The sequence below is a fragment of the Pyxicephalus adspersus genome, chromosome 5, assembly GCF_032062135.1.
Source record: "Pyxicephalus adspersus chromosome 5, UCB_Pads_2.0, whole genome shotgun sequence".
NCBI classification, from domain to species: Eukaryota; Metazoa; Chordata; class Amphibia; order Anura; family Pyxicephalidae; genus Pyxicephalus; species Pyxicephalus adspersus.
Genome location: NC_092862.1, coordinates 63,531,042 through 63,545,206, shown reverse-complemented (window position 1 = coordinate 63,545,206; position 14,165 = coordinate 63,531,042). Strand labels below are relative to the sequence as shown.

Sequence of the window (14,165 nt, the reverse complement as noted above, 5' to 3'; positions counted from 1 at the left end):
GCACAATGATGAATATATACAAATGTTCTGTGGTCTGGGGCCTGGTTTGTGCAGATATGTTTACATCTCATCTACAATGTGCATCTACATTTCAAAATAAATGAACTGTACAAAGACAGACCCTATTCGCAACCAATTGATTTGACGTATAACTTTAATTTTTAAATAGTTCTTCAACTTAAAAAAGTCAGAAACAAATGTCAAAATTAGTAAGGAAAAGATAGTTGTTTATTTGAAAACAGAAATTCTTTAAAAAACACAATACCACGGATTGCTTTATATCAATGTCTTGCTCATAAGCCAGAGCTCTTTCAAATCATTAAAAAAAAAACTATGTGTTTAAGGCCCTGTGCTTGTATTGTGCAGAATTTGCTGTGCTCAGGTGAATGGAGCTGTCATACCAGAGGCAGGGCTGGGACAACAGAATTTTAGGGCGTCACCAGCTATTACAATACTTCTGGAAAAAAAAAGAGAGAAAGGTGTGCCTGAAGCTTTTCACAGGAGAGTGCTGGATAAGACCTGCCACCTCCTACTCCTCCCCCAGTCTCTGGCTTAGACTCTCCCTGATCAGAGGCAAAGAGCTGCACAGCAAACAGGACAAAGCTTTCTGCTTGGTTTTCGTGTACCCTGCATGTACAATAGATTTATTTTAGCTCCAGTGTCTTCTGCTTCCAACTTCTCGCCATACCTGGGAATTCTGCTTACCTGTCTAACTACGGACACATACACAAATTTTTCTTTTCTTAAGGCAAATGCTTTGCTAGTTGCTAATCTGAGCACAAAATGAGTATGAACGGGTCCCACACTCGGATCAATACCCTAGGCCGGCTGATCAGAACAGAATCTGGCCAGGATATTTCCGGCAGGTATGATATGATGAACAACCATAAGATGAGTGTTGGAGGAGGAGGAGGGGCACAGAAGGTGTTCTACACCCAACACAGCTACAGCGAACAGACTGGAGACAGCTATGGGTGAGAAATTTAAAAATAAATGTTGCTTTGCGCCTGTTAACTGTATTTTTTTTTAAATATTTAAAAGATATCTATGTAAACAAAACTAGCTTGATGTATAAACTTTTAGTGTGAATGTTTGAAATTATTTGTATCCCTGCATAATTCATTTCTAATTGCAAATGTATATGGCGGCATTCAAGTTTGCTTGATACATACACAGGATGTTGTTGCTTTCAGCTTTGCTGTACAGCACGGTGCCTGTATTATTTATGATATTTCTATGATCTATGTGTTGGACAACATATTAAAAACTATGCACTCCCTATGTGGCTAATTTGTTAGGCGGTGAGGCTGACTGACTGTGGTCAATTACAGAGCCCCCTCTAGTGTTGTGGTAACAAAGCATGTAGAAAAGTTCAAATTGTAATAAAAAAAAGCACTATGCAAAACACTGCAATGACAACTCAAATATGTGTTCACTGAAGATACCCAATACATTTCCTTTCCTATCAATGTAAATATTTGCATGCACTGGTAGTGAGCTATGGTAGATTGTGCCAATGATCCTACTAGAGAATGCCATCTTCACAAGGGTAGGGCATCATATTTTAAGTTTCAACTTCAACAAGGAAGTAGCTTGCTGTTTGTAAACTTACATTGGTTATCATGCCTGGATGGATAGTCGTGGCTGTTTCTGTTTGTCTATTTCTATTTCGGTCCTATATACATTCCTTTACTAAACAAACCTGTACTATAAACGACTGGCATTGCTGAATTTAAGTTACCTGGCTGTCAAGCTGACCATCTGGCTTCAATACCTTCTGAATTATTGACCCAAAACAAATGTGCTGATCATTAGTTCTTCTCTCAATCTTACCTGATCTGCACACTTGTTCATGGCCTTGGAAAGTTTTATTAAGCCAGAGACAATTGAAGAGCTAGCACTGAAAAAAGACTGTAGGGATTGGTATTTCCTTTTAACTTCTCCTAGTACAGGTTATGAGTAAACAAGGTGGTCCATTTTGGCCTGAAAGTCTGCAGTTGACTGCTACTGAATAGAATGGAGGTATGGGTAGTACTTGTAGGTGGACAAGTCCCATGGGTGCCCACATAAGGCATAGACAGTTCAGATTAGGGGTGTAAAGTTAGGACAGATATAACTTGCTTAGAAGACCATTGGATTTCTTACAATCTGAAACAGAAAAGGAGGTTTCTTGTTTTTGCACATGTACGTATACACTGCAGTAGGTCCATACTGCAATGTTAGCTGAGGCTGGCATGCTTCTCTTTAGCTTTTCATATCCCTCGAAGTGAAACCGTTTATGTACATTGACTGCTCAGCCTCCTCCCTTTCTGTACACAGGCATATAAACAGGTTCTGGACATGCATCCAATGATTTTTAGATTAGTATTTGCATGTGTGTACATCAATGTTCATGCATTTACATGTATGGTACCTGAGCTGCAATAAAAATGGATTATGGTCACAATGGCAGCTCATCCAACTATGTACAAGAACAGAAGATGTGCAAGCAGTACCTTTTAGTGGACTTTTGTCTTCATTGTTTAAGAGTATCGTTATTGGAGTGGTGTCCCCCCCCCCCAAAAAAAAATGAGCACCAAGACTTTTTAAGCAAACAGCTGTTCTATTTTCTAATTCTGGAACTCTTTTTTGCAATGATATTATAGTTGAATAATTGCTAGGACCAATTCAATTTGGACATGCTTGCTTGTTAACACATAATTTAAACTAAGATGTGCCATAAAGCAAAATTCTTGTAATGTATTTTATTCTTAAATGAAAGTATAGCATTTGGACATGAAGATGTTCATCACTGACTATACTGCAGGTGGTGACTTGTTTGTACAAGAAAAACAACATGGCATGTCTAAGTAAAAGGCATGCAGAACTCCCAGCCCCCTTTCTTGGTAAAAGCTGCAGGTTTAGCAGCCACTGTAATGAGATCACTGGACTTTATTCTCAAGAAGTTGCTAGGCAGACAGGAATTTTTTTTCTTGCTCCAGGCTTTCCTAAAAGGCTGATAGTGTGTGTAGGAGGTTTAGCAGGTTTCCTGTATCTCTCCTTTTCCCACCAGTTATGAAGCACTCCCTCCACTATCAGACAAGATTCACACATTGTTACATATGATTCAGAGTTGACAATGTGAAGGACAAGTCTACTTTATTTCAGATAAACTCATGAGTCATGTGTAACAATGTTTTTGTTATACTTTCTCCAGTCCAAGTCCTTGGTTTCAGTGTTGGGTTGACCAACTCTAGCCAAGTTTTTTTGTCATTTAGGAAAGGGCAGAGAATGATTTAAATCTCTGTCAGTTTTATATGCTACTTGAAAAAGAAACAGAGAAATCTTTTCATTGGAGTCATATCCAGGAGTAAAACATGGTGGTAATGTCAGATCTTGTCAATTCTACCTAAAACAATAACAGTCTGGAATGATTCTCAGATCTGAAGTAAATTGGAGTTTGTATATTTTCTTTGTGAGTACAGTATATGAACCTTTAATCTCCACCCTGGTTGTCATCATTTTTAAAAAAGGCTTTGATTGTGTGGTATCTAATTATAGATGTAACATGATGTAATTTTTTGTGTGGAGGATCATGCTGGAAAATGAATTTTGGAAGTTTATCTAAAGAAAGGCAGGGTCAGATTGTCTATTATTTTTGTTTTGTTATAATTTTACTCCCATACCCCCAGCATGTGTTTAAGTAAGTGGTCTGTGTTTGTTATGAGGTAGCATTAAAGTTATCTTTGTATTTCATCTCTGTGTGTTTAGATGATGTTTTCTACTCATTCTGCTGCTTGGAGTGACCTTACATTCCAGGACAGTACCGTGCCCTCCCCGCCCCTAACAAAAGAATGTGTCTTAGGGAAAATGGACAACTCTAAATCTTCAGCCACTTTCATTGTCTGTTTTTTTTTTTTTTTTACAACTCTGCAAAGGTTGTGGGTATGTGATGCAAAGCTAAAAGATATTCAGTTCTTTGCAGTAACTGAATAATGCAATATTTTCAAGGCTTTTGCCCCTACTATAGCAACCACTTTCAGCTTTATGCACAACAGTTCTTTTAATTTGCTTTTCAGCACTTTGTACATTAATCTGCTATTACTAACAAGCTCTATCGTAATGAAACTGGAATGTGATCTTTGTTCACTAGCTTTTATGGACTCTGCAACGGTTGAAAAATTCCCATCGTAAAGACTAATAAAAGATTAAATCCCAGCTTTTCAATCAAAATAACAACAAAAACATGACTTCTCAACTAAAGTAAATGTACAACTATGCCTATTTTGTTTGGTGGTTACAACTATATCAGTAAAGAGAGATTGTGAGGACCATTCATTGACATGCTCAGCAGAGACAATACAATGCATATAACACAATGGGACAACTAATAAGAAGGCAATTCTGCTCAGGAAAAAATCACCAACATCTGACTAAACAGTAGCAACAACTGCAAACAATGTAGCACATAACTAAACAGCAACTCTGAACACCAGTTATCATTTCAAGACAAACATGGACAAGGAAGCTGCAGAGAAATATGAAGGCTTCCATTGGTGACCCTGCCTTCTGAAAATGTCATGGTGTTCAATATCTTTAATACCTTCAGTCACTACATACACACGTCCAATGGTTCTCACCCAATAATCAGCACAGGGCCGATATCTGACGAGAATCTGGCGTGTGTACAGTGCCCGTCGTCCATCGTCCAAACGACCGTCCTGGCGGATCCACGGACGACGAATGATCCTAGTGCAAGGTAAATGGGGAGAGCGTGCAGCGGAGTGCCACTCCGTCGTTCTCCCCCCTCCCCTTTTCATAGAGCAGAAGGATGCCGTATGTACAGCACTCGTTCATGCATCGTGTAGTCCTTAGTTGTTGGAAAGGATCGTGAAAGATTCTTTCCAATGACTATATTTGCATGTCTGTATTGCCGAATCATGCTTCCATGCTTTCAACCACTGAAACATGTTGGTCAGGTGTTCTTACTGTTTATGCTGCAGATTTGGTTTCAGATCAGAGACTCTTCCACCAAGTGTAAATAAGGCTGGCTGAATGGACAGGAGCCATCTGAGGAGTGATCATGTCACCAGTGCAGGCTATCTGCCCTCATAGATCTTTGAACAGCCTATGTGGAACTGTGTCTCTATATTGGCAGGAAGAACAATGAAAACAGGTGGAATTGGGGAGAAAGAACCCAAGAAAGGCCAATTTCCAGTTACTTTATGACTGTTGCTGTTAATGTAGGACCGTAACTATGTGTGATGTCTCTCTCTGGAAAAACTATTAGAGGCCCCACTGTTAATCTACAGTTTGTATACAATATCTTTAGGATTAATTTCATCCTAATGTATTTTGCAAATACTACTACTACCATCAGACTTGAATGCAGCTTAACACTTTAAATCTTAATGTATAATTGGCTGAATAGTTGTTACTACATAATGCCTTATTTTTTGGTCAAAAGCCATTTAAAACACAAAACTGTGCTTTGCATAATATCATCCAGGATCATCCAGAATAATATTCCATATGCCAGTACTAACATGCACTGTAACCTATGTAGGAAAGGCTTCCAACTCCCATATCCTGCTTATTTCCTACCCATGGCTATACCGGCACAGAAATACAAATTTCAATACATCATTTAGATGAAAATGTTTGATAATAAAGCCTTTGAGAGGACTAATGCTTGATGATAATTCTTCACTTCAGAGTGAACTGATACGACCCGAAAGATGCCACAGGTGGAGGTAAAAAAATAATTTTTTATTTATTTTACTATATGCAGGAGCAGATTTTACAATCTCATATATCAGAGGTAAAGAGAGAATTGCACCCGACAATTAAACACACTTGTACCAACTCCCTAATTTGATGGACAGGATGGGAGCTCAACATTGTTCAGATAAAAGAAGATCTCAAAAAAGCAATGTTTACATTTTAACTGACCCATTACCAGCATTCCACTGCAGCTTTGGATGAATAATAACCCTCTCTGTGTAAAAACATTTAAGGCCTTTTGTGGAAACATGTTAAAAAACTAGTTGTTTTTCCATTGGTTATGGACTTTGAAGGTAGAGCTGTGATTTTTGTTGCCTGAGAAAAACATTCATGATCGCCTAAAGCGAAAATCTATTTTCTGATTAGCAGTTCCCTGTTGTTTAGTGATCCAACATGCTATACCATTAAACGTCCTACGCAAACAACTGCTATTGTGTACAAATTCTGCTTTTCCTTCCCCCAATGGCTCCCAAATTTTACTGTCACTAGAAGCAATCACAAATGATCTTTTCCAATGATCATTGTTATGAATCTTTACAAGTCTAATTCATTGCCAAGAAGAAGTAACTCTAGATACCAAAAAAATTAAATTTTTTATTGTGTTTACTTTGTATATGTGGTATGGCGTGGACCTTAATGCTTAGAATACCATTATTCTGAATGAGGTTAATATTACAAACAAATGAATTCCCATATAAGGATTAGGGAAGGAAAGCCTTGGTTCGCTGCTTTGATCCTTTACTAATCCAACAGTGGTAAACATACCAAAGTTAAACGTGATGGCCCATGCAAACAATCATAAAGTATTACATCATCCCTCCAATGCAGACAGCCTACATACTCCTGGATGTGAGTAACATACCTGCCTCCACCCCTGTAAATGAATCCACTATTATCCCACACCGTGCTTTGTTGTACAGCACGTCATTTTTAGAAAAGCCAGCCTGTTGCATTTATAAGCTAGATATTATAGGTAATAAACTTGTGTGGGAGTCACACTTTTTCCTAAGTCCAGTTTTAAGATGGATCTGAACAAACTGACTAATTGGACTTGGTCTCATGAAATGAAATGAAATGAATCATGGTTTTTATTTTTGTATATAGTTTTTACTTTTCTACCTAGTTGTTAAGAAAAAAATGTCAATGGACAGAAGGCTTTCCGGATGGATCTCCATTTATTATACATTATTAAAGCAATATCAGCTATACCATAATTGTAAACTCACTGTAACAAATGCCTAATGGTGCTTTATGGGGCATGGTGGTGTTGACAAATACTTGTTAGAATCTCATGTCTATATTGACAGAACAAAAGCAAATAATCATATGGAGTTTCCAAAATCTTTCTAATGTATGCAATGTACCTACAGATATTTTTTGGTGGTTTTTCCTTTTAAATATATACCTTACCTTGTCTTGAAGGTATGCCATGTAAAACTTACCTTCTGTGTTCTGTTTGCATATTTGCCAGAGAACATGGCTTGCAGTCCCTCAGATTGTCGCAGTGATCTCACTCTACCTTTGGGTAATATTACATGGAATATATATATGAATTCTATGTTATTTACATAAACAGAAAGATTTTCTTTTCCACTTTGTCCTGTGGACTATATGCAAATGTGGCAATTCTCAGTTAATGTTTACTTGATATTTGTTCTACCGTGGAAAAGATTTTACTTTCACTGCAAGTAACATTTATATCCCAAAACTAGTATGTGACTAATTTCCGCAGAAAGTCGTAGCAAAGTATTGCACATAGTTTCCATTTCCCCTTCTCAGCAGGAATTATGTATATTAGCTACTTTTTCAAAACAAATATTTTGTCTTTAGCAGTGTAGAGTAATCAGCAGCAATAGAATGCAAAAAGCAGTATTCCACAGCAAGCAGACCTTCTATATTATAGTTTTTAGATCAGTTTTGATCTGATCTCCAATTGTGTGGGGATAGCTAATACATTTTGCAATTAGTAATAGTCTACTTACAGGGTAGCCGGTATGTTTTTTTTAGGTGTACAAGTTTTTTACAATTAATTTTTGTACGTTTTAAATGATTTTTGTAAAAATTTTAAATAAACATTTGATACAGGATATATTCACAACAATGGTTTTGCAGAGAAATCGGTTTCAGAGTACCTAACATTAGCTTCTTCCTGAGGCTGCCTTTGTCTCTTTCTAACTGAAACTCCATACACATCTACACAAAGCAGGGAGGGAGGTGAAACAAGTCACTCCTCTGAGTCATGGCACCCTTACACAGTGGATGGTCATCCAACAATGGTTTGCTAAATCCATGAATATTCGACTGTTAACGTGTAATTTTGTAACAACTAATGAAGATCATCTGTACCCATTGTCCATTGATGTCCAGATGTCTGGCCTGCTTGAAATGTTTTAGGGTTCCCCAGTGCATGCAAAGATTGTATAAAGTGCATCAAAGCTGCACATCATCATCAAATAGGTGATCAGTTTACCAAATAAAATTTATATAACTTATATTACTATTTACTGAACATGACAACTTTTGGTTTGATGTTCATTGGCTGTGTATGGGAAGCCTTAGACAAATATGCCAAACAGCCCAGTCCTGTCTGATTATTCTCTGCTGCAGTTCTTCTGCCACCCCCATTACCCCATTATTTTCACTGCTTGCATTTTAGGAAATGCATTTAATGATGAAATTACTGAATACAAAGCAAAATAAATGTGAATCCATGGAATCTGCCAGGACTTTAGCAATATGATTCATGTAGAGTAGGGAAAAAGTATCAAGAGATTAAAAACCCTTTCCTACGCTATCTAATGCCTTTTTGTAGCTCTAGATCATATATATCATTTTTTTACTGTGTGGCATTTCAGAACTGTGTACCTTGGCATAAGGGAATATCAGGTGGTTATACATACTTTACCTGATAGTGCAACCTCAGATTAGGGATTAATTCTATACCCCCCTAGTACCAGAAGCCTAACCTGCGAATTTGTATTACCAAGAACATGGTGTCAGGAAAATTGATTACCAGTTGACATGATATGCAGTACTGTGCAAAGTCCATAGTCATGTCTCAAACTGTCCCACAGAGCAGCTCCGAATCCAATGTCCCTACTATACTCGTATGTCAATAACCTACCAGTAAATTTTGGAATGTACAAGAAATCAAAGTTCCTAGAAAAAACCCACACAAACATAACATACAAACTTAATCCAATAGTTTTTTTTCCTTTAGAGCAATATTTTCTTCAGTTTTATGCAGGAATGTACAGGTGTTGCTGTAACCTGTCCTTCCACACATACTTTACACCATAACCCTTTTCTATAACTATGGTGGAACAACAGATGTCCGGACCAAGACATGGCCTGCTATGCAGTAAATCTGAATATTCAGCTACAAATGCAGAACTCGTTTCCTGCATGTAGGGGGAATGAGGAAAGGCCATAGTTTATGCTATTTCTTCACTAGTATTCATTGTAATAGTTGATAAAGAATACTTTATTCTGTTTGTTCATTTTTTTCTGTGTAATAAGCAAATAGACCTGCTCATCCCTTGCTCAAAATGCTGCTTTACAGGGATTGCAAGAGGTTAATACCATTTTTGTTATTTGTTAGTCCAAGCTTTGATACTGATATATTGCAAAAATCTTTAGAAAAGTAAAAGCAAAGAGCATAAATTCACTGCAATTGCTTTACAGATACAGATGCTTGGTACAAAGACTTGAGCAAGCAGTATTTTTGTAGTAATGACTCTGTAGGCACACCTTCAATTTATTAGTCAGCATAAACATAGTAAAGCACATAAAATGTATATAAAGGGAGGGAGCAATGCTGCACTTTGCTTATTAATAATAATAATAATAATAATAATATTAATAATGGCCTATGAGTGCCAAGAAAAATTATTTTTACAGTCAGGTCTCAGGACCTGTACCCTGGACTCAGGAGTAGAGGGATTATCATTTGTATGCCCTATTATTCCTGCATGATACCCCAAAGAATGAGAACTGTCAGACCACACAACATTTTTCCAAACGCAAAATAGTATCTTTGTTTTCCTGTTCAGATTTACCAGGGGAGAAATCTGCTATGGTCTTCTTCTGTTTGTTTATCCTCTTTAGGATTTGATGTGTTAAATACAAAATCATTGCATTAAATTTTCATTTCATGACCTCAGGCTAGCTCTAAAACTGTCTGTTCTGAGGAGTTGTGTTTCTATACATTTATTAAAGTAGTCTGTACATTTAAATAGATAGTTTTTTAATTATGACGTACTGCAATATTTTTAAAAAACAGGACAGCAGAGTAGGAATAGACCAGACTCCAGACTCCATGCTTTACATTGTGCTGTTAGGCTAGGTACACACATGCAATTGTTCTCGTCTGATAATCGGCTCAGGGTCGATATTGGATGAGAATCTGGCGTGTGTACAGCACTGGTTGTCCATCGTCTGAACGCCTGTCCTGGTGGATCCACGGACGATGGACGACGAACGATCGTATTGGAAAGTGAAGGGGGAAAGAGCACAGCAGGGTGCTGCTCCGTTGTTCTCCCCTCCCCTCTCCATAGAGCAGAACGGTGCCGTATGTACAGCGCTCATTCATGCATCGTGCAGTCGTTGGAAAGGACCGTGAAAGATCCTTTCCAAAAATAATTATTGCACATGTGTACAAAGCCTTCGTCTCCTTTCAATAACATACCCAGAATTAGGAGCAGAGGGATGACCTAATACTTGTTCTGCTTCCTCAATATCTATTTATAGTCTAGGATGGGTAGGTGGCCAGATCAACAACCTAACAATGCTCCCTGCCATTAACAGTGAATGGTAACACAGCACACAATGCATATGCTGTGTTGGTCTTCTGCACAAAAAAATGCAGTCATTAACACAAATTGTAATTCCTTCCTAAGCAGGTATTTCTCTGTGTCTGTGATGCATTGTCTGTTGACAAACTCAATAACATGCCTTATGGTTTTCTAATTCTATCCATGCAATAGAAGTTTTCTTAATGTCTTCATGCAGTTTCAGATTTGCTTATCTTCAACATATTCTGTAAATGTATACCAATCTAGATTGTGATCTCTTTACATATTTAGGTATACATAGAACTCATTAAAATACTCTGGTTCATTTAACAAACGATTTAGGTCCCCGTAATAGAGATTGCCTTATAACAATTAGTGCAAACAAAATGCCAGTAAAAGCCACCTAAGATGAAGACCAGTATTCTTGATTCTGATTGACTACATACAAGCTAAGTGCAATGAAGCTGCACTTATTCAGCTGCACTGTGTGTGATTTGACTGTTGCCAAGCTCTTCTGTAAAAGGGAGAACAGCATGTTTTTGTCTAATACTTATCTTTCTTGGTAAAAGATTTTCTTCACAGAAAGTTTCTTCCAAGAAAGTTTTTGTTCCCATTTCTATTCCAAACGTCCTTTAATATAGATACAGTAACTTCTTTCCAAACATTCTTCAGTCTTTGATTGTTTTGACTTTATGACCAAAAACGTCAAAATGCACTGTACCTACCCATTTAGTATAGAGTGATGGTGCCTACTGATAGCCCCCTCCATGCTTCCCTACTGCCACCCAACAGGACTCGATTTAAGTAGTTGGCTTCTTGTGCCAGAGTGCTATTACCTGGGGCAGGTCACATGCTTTCTATACCTAATAGCCCTGCTCAGTAATAGCAACACAGTAATGGTTTTGCTGCAGTGGGAATGCAATGAGGGAGAACAGGTGAATATACTTAAATGGAATATAATGAGCTAGGAAGTACTGCTACTTTGCTCTGAATAGGCAAAATAACAGTAAATCCTTAAACATCATTAATCAAAACTCTTTTGGTTCCAAATGCCAAATTTAAGCAGGACTCACAAATTCTAAAAATGTAAAACACTTATAGCACAATGTTTACAGCCTTATGACCATAAAAAAACAAGTGCTGGAGTGAACCATTGCCTAAATAGTGCCATTGTCATTAATCCATAACATTTTAAAGGTGTCACCAGCACACGGTCAGATCATCAAAGAGACATTCATTTACACTCATAGTATTTGTGTGACCCCCTTCTTCATGCAGCATTGCAGAAATTGTCACATGCCTACTAACATAGCTGTGAACATGAAAGTTTCTTCAAGTTAATAAACTGACTTACCGGTAAATGATAATGCCAACTATTGCCTGCAATCGGTACTTTCCTGTTTCTGTGATACTGGCCTCAAGAAGATGGTTGTTTTATTTTCCTTTCTGCTAGTTACAGAATTTATCTGTGAACACCCTATATTTATTTAACATGTTGACACTGGAAAATGTGTAGAACCTTGAGTTAATGAAGCCCAGGTAGTGTTTTTGTACTTTCATCCTTGGTTCCAGTTATATGCACATGTCATGGGCAGGGTGGGTACAAGGACACGTTACCATGTTCTGGTGGCTTTAATTGTTATATAATTATAATACATACCTACCTGATGACCATTGTAGGTAGCAAAAGTAAGGTTTGCTTGAAGAAACCTACATAGAATTAAAACACAGAAATTAGACAGCTGAACTGATTTATCTGTTGCCAGGAGTTTTACTTTTGGCCAGTGTATGCTCTGATTTCTTTTGTAAATTGTCCCTTGGTTCTAGCACTAGTTTTATATGTGGGTGTAATTACAGCAAACATTTTTAGTTGAATGTTACAAAGCTCCTCTAACCTGTACATCTTTTAAATGAGTCAGCATAATAATCAGCCTTTTGTTACTTGCATACAAGTTGAGACACTGTTTAAATGAAACCATTCCCACCCATTCCAAACCAGCAAAGGCTTGTTTTGGCAGTCGCATAAGTCTTCCATGCAAGGTGTTTGACACCGATGAATATTTGACAAAGTGGAAAAACGTTCATGTTATTGTGTGACCTCATCCAAACACAGATGGTACGGCAGTCGCTTCTGTAGCATTACCCCTGATTTGTATCTTTACTGTTTTTGTTCAATCCATTAGAACGACACAAATAACTTTTCATGTTTAGCCCTTTACCAATTATTTTACACAGGACTCCTATGAAACTTCTGTATTTAAAAATCATACTTTGTATCATTGAAAGACTAATATAAAGCAACATTGTAACTAGTCAAAACAAGTTTTTGATTGGCAAAAACTGGTCTATAACTGGCTGAGATTAGCTGCTGTTCACGAACCATATAGACACAGCAAATCTGTCATCAGTATTTATCCAACTGACCTGGAGCCAGGCCACTACTAAACAAGTCAATATGTTTTATAAAAACACTTAGATTCTCATCAGGTGTATTGATCCGGCAGTATGGCCGATATCTTTTCTGTGCTTCACAAGTGAGCATTTAGAAATATTTAAGTTTGTTTACTAAAAAAGTTAAGAATATTCACACAATTCCAAGTCACCTTCTAAACTATGTGGTTCTCCTACAACGCTACTCTATTGTGCAGTGATGTAGGGGTTGGCAGATGGAAGAATTGAATGCAGCATGAAATGCCAGCATCTCCCAGAAGTGTACAATGTAAAAAAAACTTTAGCCAAGTTATTCTTTAAAACCTCAAATTAAACAAGTTAAATAGAAGTAAATCACTGGATATAATATCTGTTTCTTGGGTCATATGTGCTTGCACAATGTACTACAAGTTTTTTTACACTTATCCTAAGTTTCAGACAGTGACAAGTTTTTCAGGTATGACGCTGTGAAACTCAAAGGTACAGGAGAGATTATGAAAGAGTGGGGCTTTCTCAGGAAGTAGGCAGTGAGCAATTAGAAGTTCTCAATATGTCAATGGGAAATAAATACAAGGGAGGTTTTTTGCCTATATGCAGAGGTAGACAGCTACAAACAAGACACATTTATACAATGAGGTTTTTAATTTCAAAAGTTTTTTTTTTCTAAAGGTAATACATACACTTCTTACTAATTATCAAAGTTTGCTTTGAGGATTTGCTTTGTTTAAATTTGGCTTTATTTGGGCTTTAACTTGGCACAAGTGGCATAAGCAGCGTGGACAGTAAAGGATTTATGTTTGACAGTTATGCAAAGTATTTGCTTTGCATGGTTCTGTTTTTAAAATTAGTGATGAAGTTGATTTAGTTGAGTAAAACAGTTTTAAGGAATACAAATAATCTTATAACTGTCCAATCAAAATAAGACCTTTGGGCACACTTAATCTACGTTGTGATTAGGTATGGGTAGATTTTGGATTTTGATAAGATTAGTTTGCAGAATGTGCCCTAATACCAAATGTAATAAAAATGCTGGCCCATTTCTGAACCCCCCTATCGGACGCTGTGTAACCATTATAAAGGATATTGTAAATAGGGGTAGTTTGATAGATCCATTCGCTTAGTTAAATACCCTTGGATGTTGAAAGATAGAAATCTCTTTTTGAATGTTTTGCTTCTTTT

The 14,165-nt window shown here is 37.2% G+C and overlaps 1 protein-coding gene across 3 annotated transcripts in view; it reads left to right on the top strand.

The window, feature by feature from the left end:
* Nucleotides 1-541: 541 nt before the first annotated feature.
* Nucleotides 542-14,165, top strand: part of DSP (desmoplakin) — a 39,512-nt gene continuing 25,888 nt past the window's right edge. For 2 of the 3 annotated variants that reach the window (XM_072411742.1, XM_072411741.1), the window contains exon 1: nucleotides 544-974. In XM_072411742.1, coding sequence (XP_072267843.1) covers nucleotides 784-974 — 191 coding nt within the window. In that variant the 5' untranslated portion in view covers nucleotides 544-783. Of the gene's footprint in view, nucleotides 975-14,165 lie in introns of all 3 variants that reach the window. The other variant, XM_072411740.1, reaches the window with a different exon arrangement.